The following is a 27,889-nucleotide window of genomic DNA, read 5'->3' as shown; positions in this document are numbered from 1 at the left end:
GTAAATTAATTAATTTTATAATATAATTATTAAAAATGAATTATCACCTTATTTGTGAAATGTAATTTAATCTTCTTGTTTTTTTGAAAATTGGTCTTTAAATGCATGTTTCTAGGTAATTTTCCCATTAATATATGTATTGTTAAAAAGTTGTGAAAGCCATAAAATAAGTAGTTAAAATTAAATATTAATTTTGACTTAAATTAAAATATAAATTTTATTCGATATCACGGGTGCTGAAATTAATTGGATTAAACAAATTTAGTTAAAAGTTACTAAATTATTATAAACTAGTTAGCCACACGTGATTTTGTTACAATGTTAATGAATTTTGTTATATAATTAGTAAAATATTAGTAAAATAAAAAGTTCTGAAAAATCAATAAATATTAAAATTTGAAAAACTGAATTATTAGAGTTCATAAAAATGAAATAAAAATATGTTTTTGGGGCACTTTACAATGATCTCGCTATACAATAGTAACTTTTAACTATCAAAAGTTGGGAAACTAAATTACTATAGTCAGTAAATGAACTAAAAATATGTTTTGCTCATATGCAATCTATGTGACGCTCCACGAAACTTGTATGAAAACTCAGGTTATAGTTTCCATATCCATAGTAAGATTATCTTAGCAAATTGGTAACTTGGAATGGGAACCTCAGCAACTTACTTTGGGCTAATGGAACCCATAGAAACAGAAAGAATGCACCAAACTATTGGCAAGAATAGAATGTGTAGCTCTAATCCTCTTTGAACTAGCCAATCCTTGTGAACCAACTCCCACAACAGGAAACGGGAACATGGAAAGAGCAACAGACTGCACCAGCATAAGAAAAGAAAAAATGAAACAAAATGATCCCTTCTTAATAGATTATTCATAAATTCAAATAAATCATTTCATCTTCGAGCATAACTTCACTTCTGTGAGAGTTTACAATTAGAACTGCTCGTATGAAAGTCGGCTTGGAAATAACAACATTCTAATACTATTGATAGTCAATGAATAGATAAATCAAGGAGGCAGCACAAGAATTGCTATACCCAATTGATTGCTCAAATGTCTGCATGTTTCTTTTCCACGAGCCATTGCATTGATTTTGTTTTCTTTACACTCCGTCAGTACTTCGGTAACATTTTACGACAAGTCTTCTTTACCCAGCACATGAACTATTACATAAGTCACCAATATGATATATCCAATGGTATGTCAATCCCGCTTTAGGGCCTTCCGAATGAAAGTGCTGGTTATCAGTATTAAAAGGTAAGTCAAAACTGTAACAACAATACCCAACAGCAGTATTAGGCCATCGTAGGCAGCATTCTGGACCTTATACACCCTGAGGCTAATTGTGTCCCAATTACTCTCTGTCCAGACAGGGTCGACAGCGCTCATATCATCTGAAGAATTGTAGGGTAGCACAGTCCAGCTTCCAGATTCGTACTTCAACCGGGTTGAATATGCTGGGACATACCTGAGATTAAATGAAGCTTATAAAACATGGAGATAATTGAACAATAAGTAATTAAGTGGCAATCAGTCATTATGCAGCCCAATTGAGCAGAATGCGATTAAAATATTGATAATTAAAGCCTACCAGGCCAGCTTATTACTCAGAAGAGGCGGACCATTAAAAGAACTAGGATAAATGACAATGGCTGACTGCACAAAAATTAATGATCATTCATCCAAAGAGAGAGATTAAATTTTTTTCCAAATTTTACCCATGCAAGGAAAATAAACATCGCATTGCTCCAGGACTTCCCACTCGTACTCATAATCCAAAGTGAAATAATGATACAATTTTGCAACATGTACCTTGTGAAATAAAAGCTGGCCAAGAATAAATACCTGGTCGTTGAGATAATGCAGACACCTTTCCCATCAGCTTCTTCTCGTATGCACAATTCACCAACACCTTTGCAATCCTTAGGGCAGGCAGAGCTAGTATTTCTTGAAGAGATTGACGTCTTATCAGCCAAGAAGTTCCAAACGAACCTCGAAACATCACTCACATAAGCAGGATAAGGCAAAGCAGAAGGTTCTCCCAGAACAACACCTACATAATGGCTAGGGCAAGTTTCCGAGGGAGAAATATAGTGCTTCACCAGCTCACATGATAAGCCAGGATCACAATTTAATAGGCAACCAAGAAGTTCTTTCACCAAAGATGCATTGACATTAATAGCATTTATAGCTGAAGCATTTTGGTCACTAGCAAGGAGGTATAGTGTTCTAGCAACTAGAGAAGCAGCAGCTACTATGGCTGAAGAGTTCACATTAGCTGTATCAAAGCAACATATTTTAAACAAAATACAATAGATATTATATAATACTAGTGTAGATCAGGGCAAATAATGAGAATAAATGAATTTGGGTTCACTCACATAGGTCATCCAGGTGACTGTGGTAGAACTTGTTGGTAAAAGAAGTATCAAAATCTTCCAGAACAACACCAGAAATATGGGATTTCTGCTAAACAGATTACACTTAGGAAACACATACAAAAACAATAAACCATTCAAATTTCATCAATTTTCCATCTGCCATTTAAAGCTAAATATTAGCACCACTAAAGAGATCTTATTACAGGCCGTGAAAAGTCTGTTCCTATGAACTGCTAACAACATGAGACAATGAACAAGCAGCGGAATCTCTCAGGTAAAGTTGAATAGTGAGATTTTATTTATTTTTTATTTTTTATTTTTAAGGAAAACACCAATGCAACCTCATTGGGTTTTTAGGCTCCACAAGGGAACACTGAAGGGGGTTTGGATAGTTGAATATAGTAAGGTTTTAGTCCTTTTCATTCCATAACAATGGTATATATTTATACACTGAGCTTACTGCAATACAATATTGGAGAATTTGGGAAGAAGATTTCCATTCTCGTGCTGGCTTCATAATTTGGGTGGATCTATTTCTGGCCTACAATTTTATACTTGTTTTCCCAGAAAATGACGAGAAATCAGATGTCCCTTTCCATTTTTCGGGCAGGCGTCTTTCTATTCTTCATATATATGTGACAAAAGATGTAGCCATCATTGAATTCTCTCACTTAATTGTTGATCATGTTTTATTATTGATTCATTATTCTACAAAATTGAGTGGCAGGTGTAGTATTACCAGAAGTTTTAATCAAATAGCATTATTGGCTTATTGGCACATAATCAAAGTAAAGAGTATAACTTTGATACTAAACAATGTACCACGTGCTGACCTTCCTCAGAAATGTCATCAATGAAGATGGAGGCACTCCAGGATTTGATTTGCTTGCCATGGAGATCTTAATGCTTTCAGTTTTTAGAGAATCTTGAGCACGTAGTAAGGCATGCCATGTTTCATTCATAGCCCATGTAGCCTGCAGGGTTAATGATTTAAACTTGTGATAACCTAATCCATAGGACATTATTGCATCATGGGCAGGACAGAGACAAAGGATAAAAGGTACCAAGTAATTCGTCCAATGTACTCAAGGCTAATATATTATACCATAGTATTGGTAGGTTAAGCTCCTAAAAGAAGGAATGTTACCCCAGTAGTATGAGAATAAAATGTTTTGATGCCATTAGATAAGCCCTTTCCAACAGAGCCAATTTCCATCACCTGCAGAAATCGTACCACTATAATTATTTTCCATTACAATCCAGATAACTTGCCAAAAATTTAGGAACAAAATCCATAAATTCATGTATCTAATCCGACAAAAGGGTAAAAATGTTAAACCTTAAATTACAGCCTCAAAAAATCCTAGTGATAAAGAAAGCAGGAAGAGTCTAGAAGAGATTAGATAACATTCCACTCTCTCTTTTGGGTTTTATGCAAGGTCTAGAGGATCCACTTAACGGAGCAAACCATCGATCTAACCATTTTTCAGTACTAACACAAACCTGAAAACTTTATCTATCTATTAACCAGAGAAAGAGATATGCTTCAGAAAATTCCACTGGCACATAGATTTGATACTCTAGCAACTCTCAAGTTCATTTTCCACAAGTTGCAGTGGTCCAGCAGAATACAAATAATAAGCTACATTTCAGATGAGATTCCAGGACCATCCCTCAAAGTTTCTTGACCAGTAGAATGGACATGGAAACAGGGGATGATGGAGAGGCTGATTTTAGCTCCGATTGAAATCAACCCATCACAACCATTTTGAATTTATATAAGGTCAGAGATAAAAATTCTTATTTAGATTCCTCATACCCTTTTTATGAATGGGAGAAATTCATTTAAATATAAGTTTTTCAAGAATTTTCAGCCACACATTCTACTCTAAGAAAGGACCAACTGAGAGGGTCGACTGCAGGACAGTATTTCCTTTTTTCTTTTTTTTTTTTTTTTTTGCACATGCATATTTCTAGCTAGATTTGTCGGGGAGATTTTTTTTTTTTTTTTTTTTTTTTTTTTTTTTTTTTTTTTTTTTTTTTTTTTTTTTTTTGGAATATGAACATAATTAGAATCTGAAGAAAAATTTGTTCAGGAAATTTATTAAGTTCTTCGTTTCTGCTCCTGTCCTCACACAGAGAATGCCAAAACATTAAGCAAAGAATTGTTTGCCGCCATAGTCCTGACGTGTCATTTAGGTGACTATAAGTCTCCAAAGTTATCAAAGCTTTCATAGTCCACCATACAGAAAAGGACTGCCAATTAAGTGCAGTTCAACGTTAAGAACTGTATAAATTTCCGATTACACTAAAAGGAGCATGCAGAGGAGAAATACAGTTTCAGTCATCGCCAAGTTGAGGTCTCTAACAGAGTCCGAATGTTCATCAGCTTCTAAAAGAAATCTACGGCTGCCCAGATAGCCCCAGGATTCTCCAGTGAGAACCACAAACACAAGCTGCAGTAGAGAATACAATTTATCACAAATAGTAGAGAAACATTAGAGAGTTATGAAACTTTATAGCATATCAAATATTAACAAAATTTTACACAAACATTAAACAGAATGGCAGTTTAAATGATGTACATAGCTTTTTGGGTCAACTAAATGGTATTCCCGTAGCAATTGGGGCTATGGATTTTCAGTTTAAGGATGAATTTGAGTGCAACTGAAAAGCGAACAGCAACATACTAAGCCTAATTTATTTCCATTAATTTGAATTTAAACGTAATCAACTTGTTTGTAACCAAATCAGGCTATGTTCATTTTGATCTACTTTGCTCTTTTCTAATGTGTTCTACTAGGATTGCAGTACTTCAAATGTTACCCCACAAAAGATAAATAAATAAAATCTACCAAGGAACCTCAACTTAGACGTCTCATAAAATTGTGAAAAGAAAATTAAAGTAGAACCTTGACACAAGCCTACACAATAGAAATTATCTACTGACAACACTTATCAATCGCAGTTGCTCCATACACATCATTAATAATATTGATATCCACAGAAATTCTCTCTAGCACCTACCATATCAATTTGCTGGACATCTAGGCTGACTAGGCATATGTTTTCTCTAAATCAATAAAAACCATATGAAAATGTTTTTTCTTCTCTCCATACTTTTCTAACTCCTAAAAAGGTATGTAACTTTCAATAGTACATCTACTTCGCAGAAAACCAACTCGGTTCTTTATCCGTCTTCCTAAGATCTCATATGCCAAGATATCTACTTCCAATCTCGGCAAAGATATCTTGTAAATAGCTTTATCCCTATCTTTCCAAGATAACTTCACAAGTATACTTTCACACTATCCATGATACAAGTCTAATTCTAGATGTAGAAATATAAAGAGGAGGCCCCTCTCTTAGCTTCCCATTTAATTAACATAATTTTTCAAAAGCTTTCACAGCAATCTCAACATTCATGTTCCACCACAATGTTTCTTTATTGGGGGATTTCTATCTTAAACTCTCCCATTATATCATTTGTCATTTTTCATATGTATTCACCTTATTCCACTTGCGTTACTATCTCCTCCTAAACTCTATCCTTAAGATTGATTAATAGTTTCAAACTATTAGTTCCAAAAAACTATTCTACGAACTTGAACCTTTTCGGTATTTTGCAAAAAGATTCAGATCATGAGATTTGACTAAGTTTTATACTTGTTAGCATCTTATGCATCGCTCTTTTACACGAGTTCTGTGCACATTATGAAGAAACATAGGCAAACATGCAAAGAACATAAGCAATTTAACTATCATTAATATTATTACACGACGTAACATAATAGTTAGACAAGAGGTGACAACTTGATGTAGATAATCAATACGGTTATTGTTATTGCAGGATTTTTGTTTCCTTTTAGATTAAGAATTTGTTTCATTTTAGGATTTTAGTTTTTCATCCTTTTAGTAACATTGTTTAGTTTCATTATATCGGTAAGATTAGGATATTATTTTGCCTATATAAACAAAAGCTTTGTACACTTTTTAATGATCAGTTCATTATTTATACCTTATAAACTTTCGATCTTTCGCAAAATTTCTTCTTACTTCAAGACAATTTCACTATCGCACCAAAATAGGTATCACAGCAAGGACTCATACTTAGCATGATGACTAAGGACAAATAGTGGAGTCCGGGCCACTAACGACGAATGGAGGTTCGAATACATCGTGCACCAACTTACCTAGGAGATGTAAACGATCAGAGTCGAGCTGGCTCGTGAGCCAAAGGCCACATCTCTAGTAAAAAAATGTTTTGACTTTTTTGGTCTGAATTGAGCCAAGCCAAAGGTCGACAAAAAAACAATGCTCGACTTAGGAGCCGACTTTTTTTTTTTAAGTCCTGAAATTTCAAAAAAACAAATTTAACATAAAAAAAATTATATATAAGCAGCTACGTTGCTACATGTTTATGAGTAGCTTTCCGTTGCTTGCTTTTGCACATAATGCGGCCTATGTGTCACTGGCAATTTTGGCCAACCGTACGGGTTGACCCGTGGCTCGACCGGGTAGGGTCGGGTCAAGCTACGGACTGATGCCCCAAAATAAGGCTCAGCCTAAGCCTCGACTCGGTCCCATCAAGCATCGAGTCGCCTCGAGCCAACAACCGTGCCGACTCGAGGCGACGAGCAAAATTGACATCCCTATACTTACTAGTCTTGAAGAATTCTTTAAGATGTTCAACAAACTTAGCTACACCCATCATTGAATTCAAACATAGATGGCCACCAGCTTCAACCGATGACCATCTCAACTCAAAACTTGATGTACCATTAGGTAAAGAGCAATAGCTCCCAAATGACCTCAAATTTGTCTCTCAAAATCCTAAAGAAATAATAAGGACATAACCATAGGGTTCGACCTGATGACCTAAATAAGCAGGATCGAAAGCAACCTATTACTAAGCTAACCTATCAGGCTTAACCATAACCTACCATCGGCCTCAAAGCAACATACACTCATAGGGACAACCTAGGCAATGCACTACCTATAGTTCAACCACATAACCTTGATGTTAGAAATTCCCACTTAGAAACCTAGGTAATAGTATCCCAATCAAACAGTTAACTAAGGCAGATGTGAGATAGGTGACAACCAGCAACACTGTTTCCAAGAAAGTCTTCACCCCCTCTACTAGAAGCACGCGATTGCCCAAGATTTCTGAAGAGGTGCACATAATTTCTCACATCTAGAAGGAATTGACCAAAATTTTCGGCAAGAAGGAGCCATTAAACCAAACACTGGTGCATGTGGAAAGGTTAAGTACAGCAACATGAAAGAGATATAGGGTTTATAATGGGATTATTAGTATAATTATTATTTAATTTAGCCCCTATTTGATTCCTATTTTTGGGATAAAATGCATTATGGAATAGTGATTTTTTGAAGAATGTGTGGTTCAAAAGTAAGGAAAAGTTTTTGAAATACATGTATAATTATTTTATAGAAGAATGTATGGTTGAAAATGAGTTTTGAAGAAATACATTCTTGAAAAAATGGGGCTCAAACAAGGGCCTAGTTTCTAATGCTGATGTTTATTTTAGGAAACATAATTAAGGTTTAATTTCATAAATTTCATAGTAAATTTCTACTTCATTTAAAACTAGTTTAAATCCTATATACAGGGGGTTCATGCATTGTAGTAGCTACAACTATGATAATGAAAAAAAGATGTTTTCTCTCTTTAATTCTACTCTAATTCTTCTCTCTTTTCTATCTCCTCATTCTATATCTCCTCTTCTTCTCTTTTCCCCTGCCTTTCTCTTCTTCTATTTCCTTTCTCCTCCTCCTATAATTATTTGATTGCATCCTACGTCAATCCTTCTCTGCTTTTTTCATTTCTACCAATGCTAGATATTCAAAAAAAAAAGGAAAGATCGTCCCCCCTTATCGGATTAGATGCTTAATAATATTTTCAGATTAGGTTGTTGGCGTATGGTTGGTATTGTTATTTGGTCAAAAAGAAATATCGTCATCCTTAGTCAAGAAGTTGCAGTCCCTTTCGCAGAAATAGAGTTGTCTAAATTGGGGAGAAATAAAATTTTAGTGTAGATATTACATAATCTAATTTCCAATTTTGATACTTATTTCAAGAAACATAATTAGGGTATGATTTCATAAATTTTATAGTATTTTTGATAGGATCTAACCAAAACTGAAGAAATTGAACAGAAGAAAGATGAACTGAAATGCTTTACCGATAAAAAATAAAGGAATGATTACAAGGAAACTAATATTCAACCATTCGAGAGGGCTGCCTCTCCTCACTGTGTATTTCAATCAACAATTTTCATGCCTCACTCCCCATACACAATTTCTATTTATAGACTGCCGTAACTGCTTTAGCCTGCCTTCCCTTTCTGGGAAGTAGTCCTCACCCCAACACAACTTCTGGCTCTACCAATAGTTCCCAGTTAGCTCCAAGATTGAGAGGCAACTGGGAAGGCAAATGGTGTTCCCCTACTGCCTTGCGTAATTGTGAAACATGAAAAACTAGATGAATTTGTGTCCCCATTGGCAAGTCCAGTCGATATGCAACTTCCCCAATCTTAGCCAAAACCCTAAAAGGCCCGTAATACCGGGGAGCCAGTTTTTCGTTACTACGATGAGCCAAGGACTTGCGGCGATAAGGTCTCATCTTCAAGTAGACCATGTCCCCCACTGAGAACTCCACTGCCCGCCGTTTCCTGTCAGCCATATTCTTTATTTGTTGTTGAGCCTGATGTAAAAAAGCTTGAGCTCATCCAATAGTTTATCCCGATCAGCCAATTGTTGATCTAGTGAGGATACCACTGTTGTTCCCTTTTCAAACCGCAACAAGGAGGGAGGGTCCCGCCCATAAACAATGCGAGAAGGGGTCAACTGTGAGAACACGTGGAAGGAGATGTTGTAAGAAAATTCAGCCCAAGGAAGACAAAGGTACCACTCTTTCGGCCGTGTGGATGTGAAACAACGTAAGTAGGTCTCAACCCCTCTATTCACTACTTCTGTCTGTCCATCAATTTGAAGGTGATATGCCGAACTATGTTTCAGTTTGGTCCCTTGCAAGGGGAACAATTCACACCAGAATTTACTCAAGAACACTTTATCTCTGTCTGAAATTATCGATCTCGAAATTCCGTGCAATCTGACCACTTCCTTAACAAAAATTGCGGCGACAGATGGAGCTGTAAAAGGATGCTTAAGACCGATGAAATGGGCATACTTAGTTAAGCTGTCGACCACCAACAAGATAGAGTCGAACCCTTCAGGCTTAGGTAACCCCTCTATGAAATCCATGGAAATGTCGTCCCAAATTTTTTCTGGTATAGGAAGAGGTTGTAACAACCCTGTCGGAGCCAGTGTGGAGTATTTATGTTGTTGGCATATTTCACAGGCGACAACATATGCCCTAATATCCTTCTTCATTCCAACCCAATGAAAAGTTTCAGCCACTCTCTCGTATGCCTTTAGGAACACCCCATGATTGCCTACCTTAGTATCATGTCCTTGTAATGCCAACAGGATGAATGGGGAAGCCTTGGGTAACACAATCCGTCCTTTATATAGCAAGGTCCCCTGAACTAAGGAATAACCTAGACAGGCAAGGGAATCCCCCTTCAAGGCCATCATTATGCCACCCACATCCTGGTCTTCTTCCACTGCCCTCATTACCTCCTCTAATTGTAGTACACTTGGGATGCTTAATGCCATCAATGTGGCGGCTGCCCCCTTCTGGGATAATGCATCAGCTGCTTTATTTTCCAGCTCGGGTTTGTACTCGATGTCGAAGTCAAATCCTAGTAACTTCGTCAGCCACTTTTGATATTCGGCATTTACCACTCTCTGTTCAAGAAGGAATTTAAGGGCCTTCTGATTAGTACGTACCACAAACCGTCTCCTAAGCAAATAATGCATCCACTTTTGCACTGCCAACACAATTGCCATGAGCTATCTTTCATATATGGACTTGTTCTGGCTACGTGGTGGTTGAACTTGGCTGAAATAAGCAATAGGTCTTTGATTTTGCATTAAAACAACCCCCAATCCTTGCCCCGAGACATCTTTTCAATTACAAAAGGCTGTGAGAAATTTGGAAGAGCCAGCACAGGTACTGAAGTTAAAGCCTGTTTCAACTTTTTGAAAGAAGCCTCTATCGCCTAATTCCACCCAAAGCTATCCTTCTTTAACTGTTGAGTTAATGGCGACGCTCTCTTTCCATAGGCTTCTACAAAGCGCCGATAATACCCAGTTAGTCTTAGGAATCCTCTCAACTCCTTCAAGGACTTCGGCCTTGGCCAATCTCTCATGGCAGCCACCTTGGACTCATCCACCGCCACTCCCTTTTTTGATATTATATGACCGAGGTACTCTATTTCTTTCTGCCCGAATGAGCACTTCTTCTGATTGGCATATAACTTATTGTGTACTAGAGTCTGCAGGACTTTCCTCATATGCCCCTTGTGTTCAGCCTCCGACCGACTATAAACTAAGATATCGTCCAAAAAAACTAGAACATATTTTCAGAGCTGTCCTCTAAAGATAGTGTTCATCACTGATTGAAAAGTTGCTAGTGCATTAATCAAGCCAAAAGGCATGACGAGGAACTCATAGTGGCCTTCATGGGTTCGAAAAGCGGTCTTTGTAATGTCATCCCATTTAACTCATCAATTAACTCGTCAATGACTGGAATAGGAAATCTGTCATGGAACGTAACCTTATTTAGCGCCCGATAGTCCACACAACCTCCAACTCCCATCCTTCTTCCTGACCAAGAGCACCGAGTTTGTACTGTGTTGGATAATCCCTGGAGCAAGCATTTCTTGCACCAACTGCTCAATTTCATTCTTTTGGAAATGCGGGTATCGATACAGTCGTACACTAACTGGCTTCGCCCTGAGCTTCAAGTTGATCGCATGATCCTGACTTCTGTGAGGGGACAGCTGGCTAATCTCCTTGAAAACTGAACCAAACTCCTCCAAAATTTTTGCAATGAACGCTGGTGGTTGGGATAATGAGAAATTTGTGTCGACCGTGATATTCCCCAATTCCAACAAGAGCCCTTCCCCTTGCTCCTTAAAGGCTTTCCACATTAATTTCAATGAAACGGCTATTTTGCTGAGGCTCGGATTCCCTTGCAGAATTACTTTTGTTCCCCCTACGTCGAAGGTCATCGTTAAAGTTTTCCAGTCCATTTGCGTTTTGCCCGATTTCTGTAACCACTGCATCCCTAAAATCACATCAGAGCCACCCAGTTCCAACAGTAAAAAAATCTTCTATCACCAATCCCGACAACCGCAAAGCCACCTGCCGACAAACGCCCTCTCCCTTCACCGTCAGGCTAGTACCCATTTTAACACCATAGCTTGTGGTGCTCGACAAAGGATACCCCAACTGCTGCACCACTTCTGACGAGGTGAAATTATGTGAGGCCCCACTATCAATCAGTACCACCACGTCTTTCTATCTGAGCATGCCCTTCAATTTCATGGTCCCTGGAGTAGTGAGACCTACAACAGAATTTATGGACAGCTCCACCGATTAACCCAGCCCACTTTCCTCCTCTTCTTCGGAAACCAGCTCGCCCACAGTTTCCTCGCAATCGGAGCTCAATTCGCCTCCCCTTGTTCCCTGTCGCACATCCCCCTATTCCATCTCACGAATTACCAAGACTTGTAGCTCCTTATTTTTGCACCTGTGCCCAACCGTAAATTTGTCATCACATTTGTAGCACAAGCCTTTCTCCCTCTTGGCTTGAATTTCTGCATCTATGAGCTTCTTGAATGTCGGGGCATTTTTGGGGAAGAAATTAGGGAGCTGGGGTTGTGTTTGTATAGGGACGGGGATTTTATTTTGGATTTGGGCTATGATAGGGTATGCTTTTGGGTTTTATTGGGCTATTGGTCCATGGGCTTGATTGGATAATTAGGTTTCGATCTTCGATCATTTGGGCCACCTCCATCATTTGCTCAAGGCCCGTTGTTCTTGGTAACTGGACCTCCGCCCTGATCTCTAGGTTAAGGCCATTGAGGAAATTACATTCCAAAATCTCTTCCGATACCGCCGTCAATGGTGATGCCAGCGTTTCAAATCGCCGACGATATTCCCTTACGGTGGAGCCCTGTCGGAGAGAGAGAAATTGGGCGCAAAGAGACCCCTGCAGTGACGATCCGAACCGCAGTAATTGATTCTTCACCTCTTCCCACGATCTCATAGGCCGGCGTCATTCTTCCCATTTGAACCAAGCCAACACCTCGCCGTCAAAACAAATGGCGGCGGCCTCTACTTTTTCTTCCTCTGTGAGGCAATTAACGCTGAAATACCTCTCCACACGAAAAACCCAATCATCTGGATCAGCTCCTTCAAACACCGGCATCTCCAATTTTCATATTCGAGGTTCCCCTCACCACTCGCCAGCTGATCCTCCCCAAGTGAATTGACTTCCACCGGATCTTAGTTGAGCTATCCCAGAATCAACAGAAGCCATGAGTGACTTCTCTGTCGCCGTTTCTTTTTCTTTACACTCCCTTTCATGAATATCCCGAGACCGCATCAACAAGTCGAGTTTCTCCATCATTCCAGCCTACATCACCTTGAATTCAGTTCTCAAAGATTCTAACCCAGCATGAAGTTCCTGGTGCCTTCTCTCCATTCTTTGCTCTAATTCTCCCACTCGATCGAAGAGTCATGGTTGCTGTGGGGATGCTCTGATACCAGATTGATAGGATCTAACCAAAACTGAAGAAATTGAACAGAAGAAAGATGAACTGAAATGCTTTTCTGATCATAAATAAAGGAACAATTACAAGGAAACTAATATTAAGCCATTCAAGAGGGCCGCCTCTCCTCACTGTGTATTTCACTCAACAATTTTCATGCCTCACTTCCCATACACAATTTCTATTTGTAGACTACCGTAATAACTTCAGCCTGCCTTCCTAATCGAATTTGTTACAGACCCCCCACCCTCTCCCTTCATCGCGTTCCTTCTAGAATAAGTGTATTTTATCGGGGGCTTATAATATTTCCCTACTTCAACTAGAACTAGTTTAAACCTTATATAAAAAGGACTTATATGTTATAGTAGATACAACTTTGATAATGAATTAAACATATTTTCTTTCTCTTAAATTCTACTTCCATTCATCTAATTCTTCTTCACTTTCTATCTCCCCTCTTCTTCTCCTTTTTCCTCTCCTTTTTCTTCTTTTCTTCCATTTCCCTTTCTCCTAATATTGTTTGATTATGTCCTATGTCAGTTTGATTTTTCTTTGAGGTTGAAAACTTTGATGCTCAGACTACCCAAAAATGGAGAAGTATTCGTGTCGACACTACATGACACTGATACTGACACATGATATAGATCAGATCCTTGGTTTTGAGGTTAGACATGGCAACAAAAGGGAAAAGATGACTGCTTTTTGGCTTTGCATTTAAGGTTTTACAAGAGTTGAGAAAGGAATATGATGCAAAAAGAAGGTAGACGAGAAGACGACTGCTTTTTGGCTTTAGGGTTTTACAAGAATCAAAGAAGGTAAAGGGATGCAAAAAGAATGTGGATGGTTGCAAACAGAAGAGTTAGCGAAGACGAGGGGGCTATTGGGTTTGTTGGTTAGTGGGCTTGTAGTTAGCTTTGATTTTAGCAAATTGAATGTTAAAATTCCAGGTTATTATGAGAATAGGTTTTAGGGCAATAGGGTATTGGGCTTATGAATAAGTGGAGTTAACAAAAATTGAATAAGTAACCAGGTTTTTTTTATTTTTTTTTAAGGTATTTTTTTTTTTTTTTTTAACAAGTAAAACAACAACTAAAAGATTAACTAACTATTTATTTTGAGTTTATTTTTGTATAAATTTCTTATTTCTTATATTTATCAGTGTAAACTTTTTATTTTGTAATTAAAATGATCTAGTGTTGCAATTTTTTGATATTAAATTTAAATTTATTTCTATAATATTTTTTAAATAATATATAAGATATTGAAATTGATTTTTTTTCTTTAATTTTTTTTGAAGAGAATTTATTTTGACTTAAATTTAAATTGATTTCAAATTATAATTCAATTGTCTAAATTAATTATAATCCAATTGTTTAAAAATATATTTTGTAAAACTTCTCCCCGTATCCAAAATTCGGATTCTTTTTAACCATATCCCCATATCTTAATTTTAGAAATGAGAAGAATCAAACTTCTAAATATGCATTCGAATCCAACACCTGCACCCAAGTCCGAACATCATAGGTTGAAGATGATAATTACAATTTAACTACCCTAATATATTAAGTACTTCAAGAGTTGAATGTTACTTATATAATTGCTATCCTAGAGATTCTTGATTATTTTCCTCATTAATTATTTTTCTCTTCGTCAACCAAACTCGAGATTGAGTTTTCCTCAAGTGGAGGAGAATGATATAGGACAATTCCATTAGTAATAGTATAGATATTAGTTATTATTATCATAGAATAGTTATTATTATAGTTGGATTTTCATTTCCTTCTACATTAGGATTTTATTTCATTATAGGAATTTAGTTTTCTTACATTTTAGTAAAATTGTTTAGTTTTCTTATATCGATAAGATAATATTATTTTGCTTATATAAGCAAAGGCTTTGTACACTTTTTCATTATAAATTCATTATATTAAAATTTATACTTCACAAACTTTCAAGTTTTCTCAAAATTTCTTGTTTTAAGAAACAATTCCATTTCTGCACCACAACTACAACTAATTGGGCTTCAAGAGAAATTATGCATAGTTGAAACCATTGAATGTGAACATTCACTTCACAATTTCATCAATTGAGAGACCAACCTGTTTATTAAGTTCATCCAAGCCATCAAGATGTGAAAGAGCATCCACTGCAGCTAGCAATGTAATCAACCCCTAAAAAATTGTTTTATTATTGAGAGTGATTTCAAATCTGGAAAACAAAAGGCATGACAAAGAAAGAATCTGATTTCCGCTCAACCAAAAAAAAAGGCCGTAAAACGGGTAACTCACAGATATGGGGGAGTCTGCACCAAGGCTTTTATCACGGAAAAAAGAAGCTGAATCCATTGATGTAATAGCTAATATGACTGGCTTCGACTTTTGTGATGATAAAATATTAATAGGTGGAAGTGCAGACCAGACACTGCCCTTCATACAGTAGGTAATAAAAGGTCAATTAACTTAGCAACATAATGAATACCAGCTGCAAAACCAGTGCACTACATGAGAATATACTGAGAGTTGAGTAATATTGGACAAATTACACAGATGTGCAATGGAGTAATAAAATCAACAAATATAAAAATAAAAAGCATACCATTTACTATGAAAATCGAAAGGCATTTGAAGCCTCACCAAGAATTCAATGCCCACCAAGAACAAAACATGTAACTTAGAAAGAATGTTTACTAGAACTATTTGTTAGAGAAGGACTAGGTTTGCATTCCTAACTTTCAGCTCTAATACCTATAGAGCAAAACACTTGTATTGTAAAACTGTAAGATGATAAGAAAAAGAAACAGAGTTAAATGTATACTCTATAAAGGATGGAATAAACACTTAAATGTATCATATATTCATGTTCCATGATGTATTTTAGTATGTGTAAAAAATCATATATTTGGGTTGGGTTTTGCAAAAGTTGGAAAAATTGCAAAATACACCCTTATAAATGGTATAGATATACCAAAATGTCCACATTTAGGACGAAAGATTGCAAAATATTGGATCCTTATCGCTCCTACTTTTTAAGCCTATAACGATGTACAACACCAACCTTAAAATTCTAGAAATCCTTTGAACAAGAACAAAGCAATTGAACTAAATTCATGAAACTAACCTGTATCCACCCAAAGGTAGACAAGTTTCTTCTTTCAAACAAGAGTCTGAATCGTGAGTTCCAGATTTCGTTGTCTGATAATATTAAAAACATTAGGTACATTCATTCCTCAACAAATAGAAAATCTGTGCAATCAGGTTATAGTATGATGTTGCTAGAGCCTACATGATGATTTCATCAATGTTCTCTTGCCAAAACTTTTACCTGCATCACCACATCAAATTCAGCAACATTTTCAGTATTGAATTTCTTGGTCTTCTCATTCTTCATGACAACCTGCATGCACGAGAGAGGTTTTGTTGTTACAAGATCAGATAAAAGAAGAGAATGTAAGACCAACTGTTGTAGTGGGATCCAACTCAAACAGCACAAGTGTTCAACTCTCTATAAATTAAGAAAACAAAACTAAAGCAAAGCATAACTATCTAATAGACTCCTGACAATCTTTAGTGGATAAGCCATATCCATCCCCACTGCACAGAGTGCTAAATGCACAACTTTCACACACAGAAGATGCCCAAATTATTAGTTAAAAACAACAGTAACTAAGTTCCCAATAAACTCTGAGATGCTCTTTCTTCGAGTGGGTTTTGTTCGCTTCTTCTCAAATAAAAATTTATTTATTCGAACAACTAATTAACCAAAAAACAAAATTATGGTGGGGAAAGAATGTCTCAAGAACACAAACTACCTCTTGCAAAATCGAGGTGCTTGTCTCGGAAAGCAAAAACACAGGGAAATTATAAGCCATCCACATTATTCCAGATCCCTGCAGGTGGAAACAATGAGACTTGATGCACAGATTAAAGATGAAGTCAGTGCAAGTTGGAAAAAACTTGGTTGTGCAGATCATCCAGTAAAATCAGCGTACATCTGAAATTCAAACATTTTTTTCCTTCCACTTTTCAGCATACATCAAAATAGGCAAACAAGAGAAACTTTGAGCATTATCAGTTAACATACAGTGGGGTTCCACTCAAAATTTTTGCTATTGTATGGAGCAAATTCTGCTTGTGGAAACTTTCCATCTGGAGAAAACCCTGAAAGAGTAAAATATGATCAACAATTTTTGCTAACCAACTTTGGTTTCCTCACTCGACAACAGACAAAAATAATTAACTGCATATACCCTTCAGCCCATCAGAGACCTCTGTTCGTGATTCAACCAATACACCAGCCACTTTCCCAGCAAAATCTGAATCTTTTGATAGTCTGAAAGCAGATAACAAGTAACAACAATGGCAATTAGAAGACTGATAAATGAAATCAGATTTAGCAAAGCACCAGTCACTTCAATAAGATGTACAGGAATACGTATTAAGAAATCTTGTCAAAAAAACATATAATAGAGAACATAAGTTTGACCTATTTGATCACAATGGGTGTGCGTGGAGAATCATGTGCCAAAAACCAAAGCCTAAATGCTAGATTGATATATAAAAAATCAATAGAAATGAAAAAACAAAGTTTTCTTGTTAATAATAAGTCACCACATGCACAACTCATCATATCCTGTGTCATAAGCAAGGAAAAGGAATTTTAAATTTTTTTGAGTAATATTGAACTAATATCCCTATTATTTATAGTAGAAATCCAAAAACTTCCCAATAAATGGTCGTGATACAAGAATCATGAAGCATGTGAAGATGGTAGAAACATTAATATGGACAAAAGGCATGGCTAGACATTTTGAAAGACCATTTTCTTTTGACGATCATCAGTATTCATCTCTTCGAACCACTTTTTATATGTAATATATCATTTAGTTAAGAGATTGAAAATAACAATTTGATGGTGATCCTCTTGATGGCACTGCAATCAATGCACATGAGCCAAGTACCATCTTTCTCAGGAGTTCGTAATGTTGGAACAACACAAGGGCTTGAACTTCACTGATGAATAACAGGTGCAGAGATTATGACATTATGTATTTGAGAATTGAAATTGAATGTCTATCGCAAGCTGTTGGAGATAGGTCATTGGGTAATTTCAGAGGAGCAATATCAGAAAGATCTTCAAGCAACTTAGTAATTTCGTTAGCAATTGCCAACAATCACAATCATTAATCCCTTGTTGCATAAAATGATGTCAGATTCCTTACTTTCTAGTTTATATAGAAAGTCTTCTTAGTGGCTGGTGAAGGGAATTCTTATTGTTTCTTGAATCTTCTTCTGATTTTCAACCCTTGTATGTGTCATTCGAACTGCAGTTGCTTGTTTGAGCGTGTACCTTTTATTATTTTTGTTTTTTGTAATCCTTTTTGCCTGGGAACATAAACATGTATACATTTTCCCTGCTACACTGATGCAGATCTCTACTGGTTGTAGAGAATTTCCTACTAATGTAAGCATAAAGGGTTTGACTTGAGTCCTCATCTCTTTGCTTTAGTCACAGATGAGCTTACAATACATTAGCCAGGATGAGGATCATCGGCGTCCGTTACTCACTAAATGAAAGCTTCCGTTGTTAAGATTAGAAAGGAATAAAGTATAAGTTAACTTTGAAGCACTTAAGAATTTAAAAAATTCTGAGATAAATACAACACAAAATGTCTTTTTAGTCACGGTATGAATTGACAATGAAGTTGGAATTGGATTGAATGCCTTTCATTCAACGGTTTCCTCTCTTTAAATAGAGATTCAAAGGTAATTCTGTCCTATTACAATGCTGATCTTCAGCAAATTGCTACAATCTAGGCTAAGTATAGATAGAAAATACAACTATATCAATATTGTCTCTACAATCATGCCCTACAGTTGTGCAAGTATATAATGTCCCGATTGACATTCCCCCTCAAATTGATGCTGGGGGACCAAGAAGCATCAATTTGCCCACAAGAAATTGATGGCGCTGCCTCGTCATGGCTTTGGTAAATACGTTAGCAATTTGGAGGCCGGAGGAAACATGGGGAAGAGAAATAACACACGTGTCTAGAGCTTCCCGAATAGAGTAACAATCCACCTCAATATGCTTCGTACGTTCATGAAATACAAAATTGTAAGCAATCTGGATAGCACTAGTATTATCAGCATAGAGAGGAGTAGGATCATTTTGAGAAAAGCGAAGCTCAGCTCGAAGTCCACGAAGTCATACAATCTCAGAACAAGCAGCAAACATGGCACGATATTCTGATTCAATAGAAGATTTAGAAACCCTCGCTTGTTTTTTGCTCTTCCAAGAGATCAAAGAATCACCAAAAAACATGCACCACCCGATAACGGACCGTCGAGTATCAGGACATTCAGTCCAATCTGCATCACTATAGGTAACAAGACGAAGTGGAGTACCACTCGGGAAGAATAACCCAAGGTCAGTAGACCATCGAAGGTATCGAATAATACGACGAACGGCAGCCAAATGTAGATGGCGTGGAGCCTACATGAACTGTCTGACTTGCTGGACAGCAAAAAAAATGTTAGGACGAGTAATCGTCAAATATTTTAATCCTCCCACCAACTATCGATACAAAATAGGATGAGACAATAGATCATCCTCATCGTGAAGATATTTCCTATTTACTTCCAGTGGAGTGCCCACAGAAGAAGTGTTGTGAAGGCCAGCTAAAGTAATCGCGTCTTGTGTATACTTGTGCTAATTTAAAAATATACCAGAATGATTTGAATGGACTTCTAAACCCAAGAAATTTATGAGAAGACCAAGATCCTTCACATGAAATGAAGCCTGGATGCTTCTACAAACGAGTGATCAAATCTGAATCTGTCCCAGTAATGACAATGTCATCAACATAAACAAGAAGGAAAACAATACCAACAGCAGACTTGCAAAGAAATAATGAGGAGTCATATTTGCTTTGCTTAAAGGAAAATCGTAGTAAGGTAGACTGATACTTTTCAAACCAAGCCCGAGGAGCTTGTTTCAGTCCATTAAGGGTTCGCTTTAATTTACATGCATCCAAAGGGGAGGAGGTAGACAACCCAGGTGGCAATACCATGTAAAACTGCTCTTTGAGATCACCGTGAAGAATGCATTTTTAACGTCCATTTGATGAAGTGGCCATCCTTGAGATACTGCAATAGAAATAACAGTACCTACCGTAGTCATCTTAGCAACCGAAGCAAGTATTTCCTCATAGTCCACCCATACTCCTGTCTATTGCCAGGAGCAACCAAGCGTGCTTTGTAGCAATCCAAGGTGCCATCAGAACGTAGCTTGATTGAGTAAACCCACTTACAACCAATAGCTTTAACATTTACCAGACAAGGAACAATATCCCATGTATGATTCTCCTGAAGAGCTCGAAGTTCATCTGCCATCGCCTTACGCCAACATTCATATTTCACAGCCTTTAAATAACAAGAGGGAAATCGAAACAGATGATAAAATAGCATTAAGAGACGTATGAGAAAAATCATACCGATCAGGAGGTTGAGACACTCTAGTAGATCATCGATGAACAGTATTAGAATCTGGATCTAGAACATCTTGTGAATGAGCAGCTTGAACGGACTTAGATGACGGGTTAGGCTCTGGAAGGGGCGAAGGCGGCCTTCGTCGTTCCTACACCAATCTAGGTTTAAAGCGCTCATGAGTAGAAGTTAAGGCATCAAAATGAGGACGAGTGGTAATTTTAGGTAAAGATGCAACATGAGTAGAAGAGAAAGATTGATTCTCAAAGAAAACCACATGGCGAGAAATGCAAAATCTGTGAGCAGATGGGTTAAAACAAATATAACCTTTATGTGAAGTACTATGTCCCATAAAAGCACACTTAATAGATTGAGCAGAGAGTTTATGACGCTCATGAGATGGCAAAAAAAAAAAAAAAAAAAAAAAAAAAAAAAAAAAAAAAAAACAAAAAGAAAAAGAAAAAAAAAAAAAAAAAAAAAAAAAAAAAAAAAAAAAAAAACAAATGCAACCAAAGGTATGCATATCATGATAGTGAGGATGCCGATTATAAAGACGGTAATAGGGAGTGTCAAAGTTTACGACACTAGAAGGCAATCTATTAATTAAATAAATTGCAGTGGATAAAGTTTCTACCCAAAATTTAGAAGGAACGGAAGATTCAATCAATAATGTACGAACTACATCTAGTAGATAACAATTCTTACGTTCAGCAACACCATTTTGCTGAGGTGTATAGGGACAAGAACGTTGAGAAATAATGCCTTTAGTTTGAAGAAAAGCATGAAAGTCATGAGATATATTCCCCACCGGAATCAGATTGCAGACCCTTGATGCGAGAAGAAAACTAAGTCTCAACATGGGTCACAAATTGTTGGAAGACAAAAAGTACCGCAAATTTAGATCGAAGAAAATAAATCCAAGTATACCTACTATAATTATCAATAAATGTGACAAAATATTTATAGTGAGCATGAGAGATAACATGGGAGATTCCCAGACATCACTGTGAATCAAATCAAAACAGTGCTCAGAATGACTAACACGAGATGGAAATGAGAGAGACTTGCTTTTACCCAATTTACAAGTTGAGCAATCAAAAAAATGGGAGAAACCATATTTCCCAACACACCAAAATTTAACAAATGAGATAAAACAACTGAGTTAGGATGACATAAACGTTTGTGCCATACTTCACTCTTATTGTTTATAGTAGTGCAAAACAAAGACACAAAGCTAGGAATAGAAAAATGCAAAGGAAATATACGACCAACTTTAGGCCCCTTCGCGAGTATTTTTCCCATCACCTGATCGTGCACAAGACAACTATCACGAGAAAATCAAACATCATAGTTACTATTAACTAATTGTTCAACTGAAATAAGACTAGTAGAAAGTTCAGGAGATATAAGCACATCTTTTTATGAAGAATTAATGTCTCCAACTGCTTGAATATGTAATTGATTACCATTATCAATCTGAATTTGGGATGAGCCATCATATTTTCGAACATTACAAAGAATGTTAGATGAACTAGTCATATGATTAGATGCATCAGAATCAACAAGCCAAGGTAAACTGTTATCTTGAAGCCCTAAGGCTGAGAAAGCTGAAATAATCATTTGTTGGACCATCTCCGGAGTAAGTGCAGATGAATTACCAGCGGTGGAGGAAGACGTGGAACCAACCATAGCTTGATAGGCATTAGGCTGGGGATTCTGAGGACGAGTAGGACATTCTTTGATAATATGTCCCGATTTCTTGTAGTAGTTACAAGTCTTCTTCATACAGTGAATAGCGATATGTCCATATTTGTTGCACCTAAAGCACTAGATTTTCTTCATGTCTCGTCCATTCCCCTTCCCATGAGCAGTATCAGCAACTGCAATTGGTATCAATTTTTCTTGTTGAAAAGTAGCTTGTGTGGCAAGACGTTCTTCTTCACGAAGTAATTCTCCAAAGCATACATCCAATGAAGGTGAACGATCACGATTCATCAAATTTGAACGAGTGGCCTCAAATTCAACCCGTAATTTCATTAAAAACTGATCTCTTTTGCTTTGTTCGTGAACCTTTTGAATAGCAGAGAGAAATTCTTCTAACACTGAAGCATAAACTAAATCAGTAAATTCTGTCCATAGATTCAGAAACCCAGAAATATAATCTTGAATGGAGAGATCCCCCTGAGTAAAACTAGAGATGTCATATTCCAATTGAAAGCGTCGAGCAGTGTTATCCAGATTATATCCCTTCTTTAGATACTCCCACATAGATTTAACAGTCTTGTACGGCCTCAGATTGAGAACAATTTGCTGATCAACATATCCTAAAATCCATGTCATCGCTCTAGCATCTTTAATTTTCCACTGAGCCAATTTTGGAATTTCAGTAGGAGCTGGGTCACTTCCATCTATATGACCCCATAACTCTTTTCCCGAAACAAACGAGTGAAATTGAAATTCCAAGGTTGAATAATTTTTTCCAATAAATTTCATACCAAAAGACTCCGAATTACCAATTGCCATTGTAAGAGAATAAGTCTATTAATATTAATAGAACTCAAGTTCAATATAGGAAGTCCAATAAGCAGCAAGCCCAACTTAAAATTGGAGGCCCAACCAAGACAAGCCTGACAACTATTTAAGCCCAATTAATTAACCCAACGATTAATAAATAATCCTTGGCCCAATTAAATTCAACTTAATCCAACAGTTAATTATCAAATCTTTCCCCAATTAAATTCACGTTAACTTCTTACCTTCACCACAGAAGTCCACAATCCCTAATCGCCGACAATGGAAATCAAAAACCTTCTGATAGACCACCAATTAAAGTAACATATGCAAGACGGGGTAAGGCAAAGCAAGCAGGGGCAGAAAGGGGAATAAATCAGTGCATCTAGAAGGAAATCATGTGAGCTCAGGTGATGGCAACTAACAGCATGTGCAATACGTTAAGAGGTGGTTCTAGAAGGTCATCAACTACTATAAAAGGCAAGGAAAACAGCAAGAATAAGCAGGGAAAAATCTAGCTTACCTCGGAGAGAATGAGCCTCTCGAATAGCTCATATCTTTGTAAATTTTTTCGTTCATTTTCCTTTTATTGTAATTAGTCATTTAAATTCAATCAAATTCTCAACATTGTTCCTTTTTGAGTCACCAATTATCTTTCACAGATCTTTTCCTATCATTTTGGTATCAGAGCACTTTCCTGGGAAATGACTCTCACAGACCGCGTTGGAGTAATTGAGGGACGGATGGATGAACTACAACAAGGACTACAGACGGGTCTCGACTCCCTTCGATCGGATTTGCGGGGACAAATGTCGATTATGATGGAGAAGTTTAACTGGCTAATGAACAAGTGGGAAGATTAGGAGAGAAGTCGGAAAAGGAAAATGGATGAAGGGGTTCAGGCAGCGGATATGAGCCCCAGCTCGGAGAGTAGACCAAAATTAATGGAAGCTAGTCGAGGAGTGGAGGGTACTGGTGGTGTGGGAGGAATGTGGAGGTCAGAACAACGAAGTAGAAAACTAGAATTATCGGTGTTCGACGGCGAGGACCATGATGGGTGGAACTTTAGGGCTGAAAGATATTTCTCCATTAACCAGATGGGAGAAGAGGAAAAAATGGAAGCTACGATGGTGTGTTTGGAAGGAGAAGCCCTAGCATGGATCCTACGGGAAAAAAAGAGGCGAAAATTGCAGAGATGGGAGGAGCTTAAATTATTGATACTGGAGAGGTTTCGACCATCTCATGAAGGAACACTGAAGGAGAAATTCTTAGCACTCCGGCAAGAAAGCTCCGTTCGAGAATACCAGAGGCGCTTTGAGACCTTGGCAGCTCCTCTCGACGTGGTGTCTAAGGCGATTCTGGAAGGGAATTTCATTAATGGACTGAGACCCAAAATAAGGGCTGAGGTGCGGCTGTTGAGGCCCAAAAACTTGGGCCAAATGATGGAAGTGGCCCAATGTATAGAAGAAAAGAACCAGGCAATTAAAATGGCCCAAGGGGGATTTAGCCCACACAAAGGCAAGGCCAGCAATTACAACCCGATTGCGAGCTCCCCTTCGCACTCTCTCCCAAAATCGCCACTATCCATGGGCTCCAGGGCGATGTTCACTGGTAAAGCCTCCCAACCCACGCACCCATCCTTCAAGCGGCTAAGTGAGGCCAAGCTGCAACTTAAAAAAGAGAAGGGACTGTGCTTTCGATGTGACGAGAAGTACACAATTGGACATAGATGCAAGAACAAGGAGTTGCAAGTGTTGATAATACAAGATGGAGAAAGTCAGGAAGCGGTAGAAGAGGAGTGGATTGTGGGGGAAAACGGCACTGATAAGGAAGCTGCTGAGTTGGGGGAAATGGTGGAGCTGTCCATGAACTCGGTGGTAGGCTTGACCCCACCTCGCACCATGAAGATCAGAGGCGAAATTCAGGGACAATCGGTGGTGGTTCTGATCGATTGCGGGGCTACCCATAACTTCATTTCGATAGAGTTGGTGCAAAAGTTGAGACTCCTTAGAACAGCCACTATCGGCTACAGAGTAATCGTGGGGACGGGTCTCGCGGTCCAAGGAGCAGGGGTGTGTAAACAGGTGGTGTTATCACTTCAGAAAATTGAGGTGATTGAAGATTTCTTACCAATTGAATTGGCAGTTCACACGTGATCTTGGTATGAAATGGTTAGCTACTCTGGGCAGCACACAAGTGAATTGGAAGGAGCTAACAATGAAATTCAGCACGGGAGGCACATCTGTCACCTTATGCGGTGACCCCAGCCTCAGCAAAACTTTAGTCTCTATGAAGTCAATGATTAAAGCATTGAGAAATAGTGGTGAAGGAATGTTATTGGAACTAGGAAACATCAGTGCTCAGGAATTGCAGGTGGGAACACCATTGGCTTTGGAAGGGGTACTCACCGAATTCTCCGGGGTGTTTGAAGAGCCCCAAAGCCTACCACCTAACCGCAGTCGAGACCATGCTATTGTGTTGCAACCAGGAACAGCACCAGTAAACGTAAGGCCTTATCGCTACCCATATGTGCAGAAGAATGAATTAGAAAGATTGGTCCGAGAGATGTTGGCAGCAGGCATTATCAAACCTAGCACTAGCCCTTTCTCCAGCCCGGAGTTATTGGTCAAGAAAAAAGACCAGAGTTGGCGTTTTTGTGCCACCTAACCGCAGTCGAGACCATGCTATTGTGTTGCAACCAGGAACAGCACCAGTAAACGTAAGGCCTTATCGCTACCCATATATGCAGAAGAATGAATTAGAAAGATTGGTCCGAGAGATGTTGGCAGCAGGCATTATCAAACCTAGCACTAGCCCTTTCTCCAGCCCGGAGTTATTGGTCAAGAAAAAAGACCAGAGTTGGCGTTTTTGTTTAGACTACCGGGCATTAAAACGAGTAACAATGCTGGACAAGTTTCCTATTCCAGTTATTGAAGAGCTCCTGGATTAGATTTGAAGGCCGGTTATCATCAGATTTGGGTAAAGGGAGGAGATGTACCGAAGACAGCATTTCGAACTCACGAGGGGCACTATGAGTTCCTTGTTATGCCATTCGGACTTACCAATGCTCCAGCCACTTTTTAGTCACTTATGAATGAGGTCTTTAAATCACATTTAAGACGTTTGTCTTAGTTTTTTTTGATGATATACTTATCTATAGTCGTAATATGGGGGAGCATTATAAGCCTTTGAAATGTGTGTTGTCCTTGTTGGCTAGACATCAATTGTATGCCAATAAAAGAAAATATCAGTTCAAGCAAGAGGAGATCAGGGGCACTATGAGTTCCTTGTTATGCCATTCGGACTTACCAATGCTCCAGCCACTTTTTAGTCACTTATGAATGAGGTCTTTAAATCACATTTAAGACGTTTTGTCTTCGTTTTTTTTGATGATATACTTATCTATAGTCGTAATATGGGGGAGCATTATAAGCCTTTGAAATGTGTGTTGTCCTTGTTGGCTAGACATCAATTGTATGCCAATAAAAGAAAATATCAGTTCAAGCAAGAGGAGATTGAATATTTGGGGCATATTATATCAAAGGCAGGGGTAGCAGCAGACCAGACCAAGATCAAGGCAATGTGTGACTGGCCTAGCCCCGAAATCTCAAAGAACTTCGTGGATTTTTGGGGTTTACTGGATACTACCAGAGGTTTGTGAAGGGTTATGGACAACTAGCTTAGCCGTTAACCAAAAGGTTGCAGAAAGATAATTTTTACTGGGATGAGACAGCGGAGGCTGCGTTCCAAAAACTTAAGGAGGCTATGGTTACAGTTCTAGTACTAGCCCTACCAGATTTTAGCAAGTCGTTCACTGTGAAAACTGATGCTTCAGGGCATGGACTTGGGGCGGTTATGATGCAAGAGCAGCGTCCCGTGGCTTATTTCAGCCATGCGTTAAACCCACACAGCTGTAGCAAGTCAGTGTATGAGAGGGAGTTAATGACTATTGTCTTCGCAATTCAAAAATGGAGGCATTATCTCTTGGACAGAAGTTTATAGTTCGGACAGATGAGAAAAGCTTGAGATTTCTGTTGGAACAAAGAGTGGTTAATCCAGACTATCAAAAATGGTTGATTAAGCTAATGGGTTATCATTTCTACATACAATATCGACCGGGGCTCGAAAACAAGACAGCTGATGCTTTGTCCAAGATAAATCCAGCGGTTGAACTAATAGCAATAACCATCCCAAAGGTGCTAACACTAGACAAAGTAATGGAAAAAGGGCAGATGAAAGTCTGGGGAAAATATTGAAAGATATAGAGGCAAACCAGCTATCACATCTGGGGTATTCCATGTCGCATGGGCAGTTATTATACAAGGCAAGACTGGTGGTGCCAAAGTCTACCTAGGTGCCTCTACTGTTGCAAGGATGTCATGATGGGAGTATTGGAGGTCACTCAGGGGAACTTAAGACCTATAGGCGGATGGCAGCCAATGTTTTCTGGAAGGGGATGAGAAAGGACGTCCAACAATATGTCCGCTAGTGTTCGGTTTGCCAACAGAATAAATACTTAGCATTGTCACCAGCGGGACTTTTGCAGCCGCTATCCATACCTGATCAAGTGTGGGAAGAAATTACCATGGACTTCATCGAAGGGCTGCCTAAGTCTGCAGGTATGGACACAATCTTAGTAGTTGTGGACCGACTAAGCAAGTATGCACATTTCGTGGGTTTGAAACATCCTTTCACAGCTAGTACAGTGGCAAACTCATTCATTAAAGAGGTGGTCCGCTTACATGGGGTGCCAAAGTCCATAGTATCCGACCGTGATAAGGTTTTTATGAGTAAGTTCT

General features: G+C 38.1%; 1 protein-coding gene across 1 annotated transcript; it reads right to left on the bottom strand.

Moving 5' to 3' along the window:
* Nucleotides 1-847: 847 nt before the first annotated feature.
* LOC111366776 (nicastrin-like) lies at nt 848-17,940 on the bottom strand. Its single transcript, XM_022987472.1, has 14 exons — nt 17,911-17,940; nt 17,342-17,465; nt 17,176-17,252; nt 16,904-16,981; nt 16,417-16,488; nt 16,213-16,286; nt 15,384-15,516; nt 15,195-15,266; nt 4,726-4,845; nt 3,537-3,608; nt 3,223-3,363; nt 2,390-2,474; nt 1,854-2,286; nt 848-1,476 (listed from the first exon to the last, which is right to left on the bottom strand). Exons 1-14 carry the CDS (start codon nt 17,938-17,940, stop codon nt 1,212-1,214), a joined length of 1,776 nt encoding a protein of 591 aa, XP_022843240.1. The 3' UTR covers nt 848-1,211.
* Between the last annotated feature and the right edge of the window lie 9,949 nt (nt 17,941-27,889).

This window comes from Olea europaea, chromosome 18 (genome assembly GCF_002742605.1).
Source record: "Olea europaea var. sylvestris chromosome 18, O_europaea_v1, whole genome shotgun sequence".
Lineage (NCBI taxonomy): Eukaryota > Viridiplantae > Streptophyta > Magnoliopsida > Lamiales > Oleaceae > Olea > Olea europaea.
Note: the sequence above shows the minus strand (reverse complement) of the source record. Positions and strands in the feature narration are given on the sequence as shown.